Source organism: Ctenocephalides felis, unplaced genomic scaffold, assembly GCF_003426905.1.
Source record: "Ctenocephalides felis isolate EL2017-DRISC unplaced genomic scaffold, ASM342690v1 CF-g0.4_SCAFFOLD_00765, whole genome shotgun sequence".
Taxonomy (NCBI): Eukaryota; Metazoa; Arthropoda; class Insecta; order Siphonaptera; family Pulicidae; genus Ctenocephalides; species Ctenocephalides felis.
The window spans coordinates 11,090-23,169 of NW_020536919.1; the positions used below are offsets into that span (position 1 = coordinate 11,090).

A 12,080-nucleotide genomic window follows, 5' to 3' on the forward strand; every position below is an offset into this window, starting at 1 on the left:
AATATATCTGACTAAATACCATATCAAGGTTATTTACAGTGTTACTCTTAGTAATAATTTTCTTAATTTTTTTAATATTATTAATAACAATAACAATATTATTTATATATCATATCAATATTTTTTAGAGATTACCGCAATAAATATTTCTGAGCAAAAATATTATAACTTAGTTATTGAGAAAATAAATTTAAAAGAAAAGTGTCCGGACAGTGTTTTAGAATATTTGAAAGCATACTCTGGAATTCCATGATTCAAGTTATTTAATACTGGTTTATTTTTAAATATAGATAACTTAAATAAACAATAAATGTGATTTAAAAATGCAGTTTAAATTGACATAATATAAATTTTAAAATTTTGTTTAAAAAATTGTGTTATATTGAGCTAATGTATTTACTATAATTTACTATATACTATATATGCTTCTATATAAATTTAAAATTCAAGAAATAAAACAATATATTTTATAAAAATATTTATTTCAGCGTACTGGCACGGTTTTTGGAGAAGATTTACCATTTGTGCTGGGTTTGCCAGGACCACCGTTGTTTCCTGCAAACTCAACTGTTCAGGATCGTCAAGTTGCTGATTTATTTATACAATATCTCGCCAATTTTGCACGTACTGGGTATGTAAAACCATCACATTCAAATATGTTGATAATTCAGTTTACTCATTTTATTATAACTGTATTTTTAATCAAGGAATCCCAACGGTCCGTCCACTGATTCAAGACCTGATCACACATCGCCTCAACCATATTGGGACTCCTATGATACAATTAATCAACTATATCTCGAATTAGGTAAGTTTTTGTAGATTTTTCTCAATTGTTTTAATATTACATAAGATTTTATAAGTTATTTTTATGTTTTATAATAATATGTGAAAATGATGCAGTACGATTTCATTTTTATTGTAATAAAGTGTTATATAATAATATATTATATACGCAAGCAGTGTGCGCTGCAAGGACGTAGCTTTTATACCTGAACTAAAAGTTTATACAAGTCTGCAAGTAGTTAAATAATATAAGTAGTATAATAAGATTTATTATAACCATAAATCCAAGTGAAATCATTCCTTAAATAAGCACATTGGATAAAGATCATTGAACTACCCGCATGAAACATTATAGTAGATAATGGCAAAAAATCGAAAATGAAAGTTTTGCATATTTATGTTTCATGTGTTTTTGATCATTTTGGCATAGTTTAGAAAAAAATAATGTATGTATGGATACAGTTTTTCGTCTTGAGCACGGATCAATGGTTTTGATTGGTTTAAAAAACATTTGATTCCTTCTGACTGGGAGACCTAATGGTTAGTTTTATGTAAAGGCAGGTCTAACCTTTGATATTTTGAAGATGCGGGGAAAAAACGCAAAAAATGGCTATTCAGTTTTTGAGAAAACGGAGCGTCCAATTGGTACGGTTATCCAACGGAGTTTTTGATTTGATTTTGAATTTGATAAATACTAGGAATGCCACCACTTAAGCTGCAATAAAAAAATTGGTTCATAAATTATTCTTATGTGTAATTTGAATCCTCTGAGATTATGCAATGGTACCCATTCGATTATCAGGAAGATAACAGAAAATCCAATTGAAACAACGATTTTAAAGTAAATGAGAAGTATTTTAAAAGAGAAGCGATTATTCTACCGCGGATTCCAATGACACCGTCAGATTTTATCATACAATTCAATACGTTACAATTTAGCATTTTCCAAAACCATGAACAAATCTCATGGTCAAACAATGCCTTAAATTTAAAATATCAATGTATTTTACAATTATATGTGTCAAAACCGAAAAATTAATTTGTGCTGGCTAAAGAAAGTTTAGTCAGAAATATTGTGCATCAATTAGTTTTACTTTAATTTTATAATGGCATTATTGCAAAATAATAACTGAATGAGCCATTAAATTTAAAATTAAAACGTATATAATTATCAATATAAAAAATAAACAGATAAATTTAAAGATAAAAAATGACAGTAAGAAAAAGTATACTATTAACAAAGATATTTTCAACTAATCATATAAAAATATTATATATATATATATATATATATATATATATTAAACAAAATTAGATATTAATTACATTACAAATTACAAACAAAGAATTGAAAAAAAAAATTCACAAAAATTTATTGGTTGAATATGGTATTCCCACTTGAAAAATATTAATTCAAATATAGAAACATTTCGATTATATACGAATTATTTATATAAAACTCAAGGCAATAAATAAAATATGTTGTATTTCAATTTAACGAACATATGTTTATGGTCAGGGGCAGTAGCAATAGTACAATATACAACTGGTTGGATCTGGACTTGGAGTTGAACAAATTAATTTAGAAAATGTACTGTATAATTCTTGAACACGTCTTTTAATTGATTTACATTTATGAAACAATATTTAAAAAATATTACAGTCAAAAAATATAGAGCGCAATAAAATATTGATTAATCAAAGTTATATTAATCATATGCTATAGATATGTGTAAACATCATAAACCGTATAATATAAACAAAAATTGAAAGAATAAATATAATATTTTTGATAATTTATTAAAATAATTTTATGTGAATGAAATAATGAGACATACGTAAGTGTTCAAAAATAAAATATTTTTTCACAAGAAATATTCAACTCTTATATATAATATATGAGTTATTTATAAACGCTAGATATATTTACATATCTTTTCTCTTGTATCTCGTATGTGTCTTTAAATTTAAATCAATTACTCGAACAACCTGTTCAATGTAGACATACATAGGAGATGTCGAATATGATCAAGCAAATGTGCAGTTGTACCAGCGCTGCGGACCTAAACACAGAAGAAACTCCCGAGATAAAAAGTACGAGCAAAGTAACCACCTTTGCCATGTAAAAGAAAGTCCCCGGGGGCACTAGGGATGCAGATATCTATTTTATGGGTGTCACATGACGCAGTAAGCCGTAAAAGTGTTCAGGGTTTTTATGCGAACACAAGTTTTATACTTCGATCCAGTCAGGATAGTGTCGCTCAGGAACAAGTGAAGATCATTGAAGAAGTTGCATGAACTCAGTCGATGGGAAGACGGAGAGGCGACGGAGCAATCAAGATAAGAATGCTCGAACGATCCGGGCTTAAGAGCATTGCACAGGGAATATTGTTCCGACTTGATCCGCTTTTCTATTTTGTTACATTGGAAATCATATTGATTATTAATTAAATTAACGTACGTCAACCATTATACAATACTTTGATCTAAATCTTTACCCCCACACATATAGGTGTTTTAGTGTTTTAATGGGTATGAATACTTAAACATTTGACCTTGCATTGATAATCTAATTAGAAGCATATAACAACAAAATTTATATTTAGTATTATGTTTTGATTTTACTGATGAAGGTTTAATGATATTTATGGAAAATCACTAACCGGCAGATCTGTATCACCTGACGTAAAGGTGAAGTATTTTTACAAACAGACACAAAACATAAAGAATGTAAGATACACGGCGAAAATTAACATTAAGAAGATAAAAACAGTACTAACAAGCAAATCGAGTAAAAAACAATAATTATATTTGAAATTTATAAATTACATAGGGGAAAGTTTCCGAGTGCCGGACACCTAAGGTTTTTTATAAATAAATCAAAAAAATATTTTACGAAATGTATTTAAATTATGACTCATGTTAGATAATAAAGTTAAAAATCAAACTAAATTAACAAAAACGCAATTTTTGCTAAACAATAAGTAATACTATCAATCAAACTTTGGTAACAAAAGATATGATTTTACAAAGTGGCACCTAGTACGGACATTTCAAATAACTAGCATTGAACACATATGGAGCCATCTCCGCACTCTGGAATGTCTGCACATTTGTGTTTGATAAATCTTCAGATATTGCAAAAAAAATCAATAATTATCCACCCTTTTGGCTGGGCCACACCGATGTTCTCAGCTGGAGCATTCATCATAAGATTTTCATTTTTTGACTAAAAAATACCAAAAATGGAGGTATGCAGGGACCGTTAGCACTCATACAGAACAAAATTAAATAATTAGAATAAATTACGTCAATTCTCACAAGAAATATCAATATGTTTACTGTCGGCACTAAGGGACGACTTAGTGTCCGGTGCTGAGGGACAGACATTTCGTTCATTGATTGCACCTACTAAAATTGGTTTAAAGATCTAATAATATTCTACATTTTACGGATATCAATCAAGTACAACTTTTATTTTGTATGCCACTTAAATATAAATGCATAAATACACATACAATTACTTCCATTGAATTTAGGTGACGCCGTGTTTTTGCGCTTTTCCGATTTTTAGTGATGTAGGCAAACAACGGCTTAATAATTAATAATTGATAATTTAATAATAGTTAATAATTTTCACTTCCAAACATACAACTTACACTCGATCGATTCATCTGGCAATCATAAACAATTAAAAAAAAGTGTGTTTCTAAGCACTATCGTCAAATCAAAAGTGTGCAGCAATGAGTTAATCATATATTTCTACGGATCACTTATATGAAGAAAGGCAGATAAAAACTGCCTAAGAATTTCGAGATTTGGTGCTGTTAATGATTTTCAAAAATAAAGTGGCCTGGTAAGGCAAGACATGAAAAAATATTGCGGGAAAGGCAGAAAAATAACTAGAACTGAAATTATTATTTATTATTAATCATTTTTTTAAAAACACAACGCTACTGGACTAGGCTCATATTAGGAAATTAATGGCTTTGACATGACGCCATTAGAAAGAAACTTAAACGACTAATGTCAGAATTGACTGCACAGCAACCACATAGAATTTGTTAGTTAGTTTTTAGTACCATTTTGTATGAACGTACGAGCTTATCATAGCCTTGTCATAACGTTGGTCTACTTTTCAGCAGAATTTTTCATTTTAAAACCGGATTACCGGTAAATTACCGGTATTTTTATTATCTTAAACAAACGTAAACAAAATTGAAAGTTACTAGTACAAATATAAAACTAGTGGGGTGGGGGTGGCATCGTGCCTTAAGGCAAATTGCTGGAACTTCCGTACCGTAACGAAATGTTCGAGGAATACTGAATGTTTTCAAAAATAGATATTATAAATATTGTAACATTGTCTAATATTTATAAGAATTATATAAACTGAATTGCAAAGTTGAAATTATTTGTTTCAACAAAAAACTAAAAAAAAAAAAAATCGAACAAAAATTTTTTTTCCCAAAATCAATTATTTTGTTAAGACAAGCAGAAAGTTTTTGAATCATTCAAATCGGACGCTTAGTTCTCTCAAAAACTGCCATTTTTAGCTCCGTATCTTCGAAATATTTAGCTCCGTATCTTCGAAATGGCTGGTCCTGCCTTTGCCAAAAACTAATAAACACTTCTCCCAATCATTACTAATTGAATGTTTTTTAGATCATTCAAATCGGATACTCCGTTCTCTCAAAAATTCGATTTCTATTTTCCGCTCTTTGCTCCGTATCTCCGAAACGGCTGAACCTGCCTTTGCCAAAAACTAATCAGCTCTTTTCCTATCAATAGGAATCGAATGTTTTTTGAACCATTTAAATCGGTTGATCCGTGCGCCCTAAAACGTGACTGGAAATTTGTATCCACACATACATACACACACACACACATACACACACACACAACACATCCATTTTTTCTGAGGTATGCCAAAATGTTCAGAAACCTTCAAAACGTCGAGAAATGTAAAAATTTTCAATTCCGATTTTCGGCCCATTACAATAACTTACCCTACGGGAAGTTAAAAATGTATATACAACTACAACTATATTCAACTATATTAAACAATAAAAACAATAAAATAACACAATAAATTTTTTCAAATAGTAATTTAACAAAATTATATACAATTTAATTAATTTATTATCACTATCGAGTATATTGAGTACTTTTCACAAAAAACAAACTTATGAGTAAGAAAGACCAAAAACTCATGAAAGATCATATTACATTATTATAATAAACAATATTGTCTGTATCAGATGTGTTAAACTGGCATAATCTCCAATATTTAAAAAAAAATTCTACAATAATTTAAGATCGGATACTTTGTCGAGATAAATAATAATTTACTATAATTGTTGAGTATTGTTATTTAAAACAATGTGATGCTTCTATAGTATTTTCAACCTTCGAAACGTTTTTCAAAAATAATATTTTATAATTGTAATAAGAAGCAAAAATATTTAGTAATTATCATAACTATTATGCATAAAGTTAGAAAAAAATAGAGATTACGCAGGGTTAATACACAAAAAATAGAGATTACGCAGGGTCATTAAAAAACTGTTACATTTTTACATAAGATGAAACAAACATCATTATCTATCAGTCCAATTCTATTTATTGTAACACGATATGTAGCCCTTAGTAAAGCAATAAATATTAAGTTTAATGACGAGTTCAGATAATATTTGACATTTGTTTATCCTATAGAATCACTTGAAGATATAGCTGTTTATGCGATTATAAAATTTAAAGATAAATTTGTTCCGAGAAATTTCAACTTTAATGTATTATGTATCAAATAGCGCTTATGTAAAAATACCGAAAATACCGGTATTTTTGGGGTAAATGCCGGTAAAAATACCGCCGAAAAATCGGGCGGTTTACCGGTAATTTGGTATACCGGTATACCGGTATTGCATTCCCTATTGTGCATTATTCATAGCAGTTTGTACATGCACATGTTTATTAATATGTTATAAAAACATAATTTTGTTTTGTGCTTATTATATTTTAAAAAACAAAAACAGTAACTGGAATTTATTTGTCGTACTAGTATTACGTCTCAATAAAACAAAAGTGATTGAAGTATCCAAATTTGGATTGCAGGTGGTCCCGGCTTGGTGAGCAGCGTTCGTACGCATTACCGCGGCCACAAGCTCTCGGCATGGCTGTCGCTAATTCCGCAGCTGCATGGAAATGCTGCAACTATGTCCGACTTGCCGCCGCGTCATCACCATTTCAGGGAAGAGGGTCCGCAGTATTATGATGGTGAGTTTGGAATTATAACAGTTATGCAAATTATGAAAGATAATTGCAAATAATAAAATTACGTAGCTATGTTTTTGAATGCAACTGTGAAATGTTCAATGTCAAATATGTGGGCGTCAAATATACACAAATGATGTTATTTTTTAATCTTATTATATAGGAATATTTTTGATATTACAATATCAAAATTTTTACTTATATTTATCAATAATTTTATACAAAGTATTTTTATAATTAAACTACTTAGTGTAAGCTTAGCTGTAGGCTGCACCTAATTGTTATACTTATTAATCACACATATATTAATATGTTGAATTATCATCGATTATGTCAATTATTTACAAATAGCAGAAAGTTCATGCAACTTGCCTTAAGGCAAAATGGCCCTTACCTCTAGTAATATCTCGAATGGGAAGTTTATGTTTTTAACTTCCCGCAAAATAAGTTATAGTAATTGCAAAAAAATCAAAAATATAATTTCGTTTCAAAAGATTTTGAACATTTTGGCATACTTTAGAACAAATGAATTTATGTGTGTATGTATGTATGTGTGTATGGGTATGTGTGTGTGTACGGATACAAATTTTTGTCGACAATTTTAGGAACATCGATCAACTGATTTAAATATTTCAAAAACATTCGATTCGTATTGATGGGGAGACATGCTGATTAGGTTTTGGCAACGGCCGTTTTGAAGATACGTGGCAAAAAGTGCGAAAAATGGCTCTTCAGTTTTTGGGAGAACGGAGCGTCCGATTTGAATTTGTTTGAAGCATTTGTGTGTATTGACGAAAAGAGGAATTGATTAAATTCTTGGTAAGCTAGGGCCAGCGATTTCGGAAATCTAACAAAAAAGTAAAAAAAAATGGAAATCATTTGGAGATCAAAAATGACCATTACATATTTAAATCAACTTATCGGATATTTCAAAGAGATTTTAGTATTAAATACGAATTTTGTTTACATTTCTATGGGTCCCATACCAATGTTTATTTGTTAGATTCGCGGCGATAACGCGCTTTAATATTTTGTCTGTAGAACAGCTACACAACGCGATTGTTTGATAAAAATGTTCAAGATTTTCAAAAAAAATCTAATTTTTCAAAAAAGTCACATTTTTTCGAACATTTCAGTATTCTCAAAAATCCTTTTTTTTTCAAAGTTTTCAAAAAAAATATATATATACTTTTTAAATTTATTTTTTGGTACAGGATGTTTTAGAAATTTGCCTTAATGCACGATGCAATGCACAATTAGTTTTATCTTTATTTGAAGAATGTGCACAATGTAGTGTACATTTAATAAAATTATATTCAATTCTTTATTCTTCGCGTATAGTTTTGGAAAGTACTTTTAACTTATTGAATTTTTGACATAGTATTTTAAAGAATCCATGAACCACACATATACGTTGTTTTCTAAGATTCAAGTAGTAAATGTCATCATAACACAAAACTTCAAAACTACTAACAAAAGTAACAAACTTTTGCTATTGAGACTCTGACGATCAACTTACTCGAACTTGCTGATATGAGATCACTTGTCATATAACCCTTGGGTAACATTCGTAATAAGAAACATTTTAAAATTTTACGTTCATATCACAATGTATATTGTCTTGAACAGAATTTTGTGTATATTTATTACGATTTAATTATATTATATAATTATTCACGTATTCTTAGTAATTACTACTGCATTACGCTAATTATATAAAACATTCAAATCAAATTTTTGGTTTGTGACATCATTTATGCAAATTTATTCTATAATTTTTCATAATTATTTTTATTATGTAAAACAAACATCAAATATTAAAGCGATGTCGATTATCAATTTTGCAATATTATTAAATATATAGCATTTTAGGGCAATAATAATTAATAAATGCAATTGTATCCGACTAATTATGTTAGAGACTTTAAATTATTAACTTCCCGTACGATAAGTTATAGTAATCGCAAACAAATCGAAAAAAATTTTCATATATCTTTACGTTTCAGAGGTTCTGAACATTTTGGCATACCTTAGAAAAATAGATGTATGTGTGTGTGTAGACGATTTCGAGAACACGATTTGAATAATTCGAAAAGCATTCGATTTGTTTTGATAAGGAGACATGCTGATTAGTTTTCGGCAAAGGCAGGTCTAGCCGTTTCGATGAATTGAAAAGCCAAAAATGGTAATTCAGTTTTTGAGAGAACGGAGCGTCCGATTTGAATAATTCAAAAAACATTTTGTTTGTATTGACAAAATGAAGTACATTTTTGCAAAAGCAGGTCTAGCAGTTTTAGAGATCAAGTGTAAAATGTAAAAAACTGCCATTTGGCGATCAAAAATGATCATTAGACATATGCACTTCAAATTATCAGATATTTCATAGAGATTTTAATAATATAGGGTAAGATATTGTTTACATTTTTATGAGTTCTCATACTAATGTTTATGCGTTAGACTGCGATGCGCCGCTTTGCTTTGAAACAAAGTTCAATATTTTCAGTGAAATTAACAGTATTAAAAATTTGAAATATAAATAAGTCAAATTTCCAAAGTTTTCAAAAAATATTAAAGGTTTTTTTAAAAAAATAATTTTTGGTACGGGAAGTTCCAGCAATTTGCCTTAAGACACGATGCCATGCACCACTAATCAAAATGATTATTTGTCATGCAATGTAAATATTATAAACGGCATTAAAAAACACTTTAAAAAATTATTATTATTTTATTTCTTATTTTACAGGATCTGTACGTCCACAAAGTGTTTTTAAAAGCGCAGTACGTTCGACAAGCACCAAAGCTCCAGTCAGTACAACGCCGACGCCGAAAGAAGAAACACTACCACGCCTTCTACAGCAATTACCACAGGTAGAATTTCCTCTATAATGTAAGAAAAAATTAAGTTTAATGATGGTTATACGATTAACCCAAATTATGTTGATGAAGTAGAATATTTTTATTAAATTTACTAATGAAATTCTTTGCGGCCGATTTTTTTTCAATTTTTAAAAGCAATGCTGTCTGAGCATTGTATGATCATGTTAATGTAGGGCGCAGACGGAATGCAATAATGGAAACGTGTTTAAACAAACGTACTACATCCTTTTCCCTTTGGACCCTATGTCAAATTCAGTATATATTTCAGCTGTTATGGCGACTTTCACTACCGTATCCTGGTACAACCGTACCCAGTATTGCCTATTTTATTAATGAAAAGTGTATTTTGTCTACTATTAAGCTTACATTTCTCAAAGATTTTCACTTGATTTTGATAATTGTTTGCTTTACACTGGTTTAAACAAAAATAAAAATTTAAATAATTATTTATCCGCAAAGTTGTATATAAAATTCTGTAAAATTATACGGTATTTTATTTGGTAGCAATAATATCAATAATTTTTTTCTTTTTTTGTGGTGTGATATGTTTATGAAGCACAAAAAGCTTTTTGATTTAAAGCAGACTAAGAATAAATAGAAATTATGAACTATTTATATTACAAAACTCAAAAATGAATATGTTATTTCTATATGTTTTATATAGTTGCAATAATCTTGACGCTATTAATCTTATAATATAAGCTGGAATGTCCTTATTGATTACATCCATTATATGTGCTTTTTTTTCCACATTACGGGAAGTTCATGCAACTTGCCTTAAAATAAAATTTCACTTACAATCACCTAACACTTGGCTGCGGGTCGAAAATGTGTCGAAATCGCCTCAAAATAACTAACTAGTTAGTTATTCCTATCTATAAAAGAAAGGTCCAAAGAACAAAGGACACCACCGCCACTGAATTAGTGTTTTTACTTTTGAGTTTTCATTCATATCAATACTTTATCCATTAAAACACAATACCATATACATATTTGCAATAAAAATGAAACTATTTTCACTCTAGGTATAACTAAGAATAAGCTGTCTTCTTATCAAGCATCATGGTATTAGCAAGAGGCGATTATACTATATTTTCTTGCAAGTGTATTATTACTTTTAACCTCACAAATTGTTACAACATTTCTCACTCTGATAATAAATAAAAATAGGTGTCGACATTCAATAACCCGCATTACGAGAGGATCACCTATTCCGATTTGGCTGTCGATAATGTATCAACACCTTTTAATTTTCCAGAAAAAACTTAATAATCAATAAAATACTTCATAATGCAATCGAATAAAAGATATAATCGAAGGAGAAAGGAAACTATTTTTTTTAATGAAACGTTCTATCATAGGAAAACGGTATAGGTTCAAAGACCTCCGCAGTCAAGGTGTTAATATATATAGTCATAGTCTTAAAATATTATAAACAAATTTATATTTCAGAATAAATTTTGTTTTTTTTTAATTAAGTTAAATAGTTAATGGTTACTATACTATAGACATGACAAATATAGCCGTCAATACACAACATTCTGCCACTTATATTTATTTATTTATTTATTTATTTTATTTATACAGTACAATTGTACAATGGTACATAACTTAAATTATAGATAACATACTATATTAAATGAATATAATTTACAAAAAAACAAATGTTCACTTGAAATCTTATTCTAATTTTCACAGAATAGTTACTGAAAATTATAATTTAAATACTCATCAATAGAGTAAAAACTGCTCTTTAAAAAATGTATTGAGTAGTTTATAAAATTTCCTATTTTCAACTTCTCTAATACCTAGTGGCAGCTTATTGTAAAGCATTATGCCCGACCATCTAAGGTATTAAATGTAGAGGCAAATTTCAATGTGGGACCTTTTACAAGTTTATGTCTTGTGTCATAATAAATACATTCGGGATTTGGGCTTAAATTAAACAGGTTACCATTATTTTTTATAAAGCAGAGGGTGATTGGAGAGAAAAATGCATGGAACAGGTAGAAATCGTTGTGCTCATGGAAAAAAGGTCGACAAGATGTAGTGGACGAAAGGGAAAATATAACTCTGATTGCTTTTTCTGTAATTGAAAAAACTGATGTTAGTAGCGTGATGAAAACCCCCAAAATTGAATGCCG

At 29.1% G+C, this 12,080-nt stretch overlaps 1 protein-coding gene across 1 annotated transcript; it reads left to right on the forward strand.

Annotated features, from left to right (window-relative positions):
* Positions 1-488: 488 nt before the first annotated feature.
* Positions 489-9,927, forward strand: LOC113368126 (neuroligin-1-like; the record flags this gene model as incomplete). Its single annotated transcript, XM_026609691.1, has 4 exons — positions 489-631; positions 708-808; positions 6,901-7,062; positions 9,803-9,927. Coding segments are annotated over 4 exons (531 nt in total), but the record flags the coding sequence as incomplete, so codon positions are not given.
* Between the last annotated feature and the right edge of the window lie 2,153 nt (positions 9,928-12,080).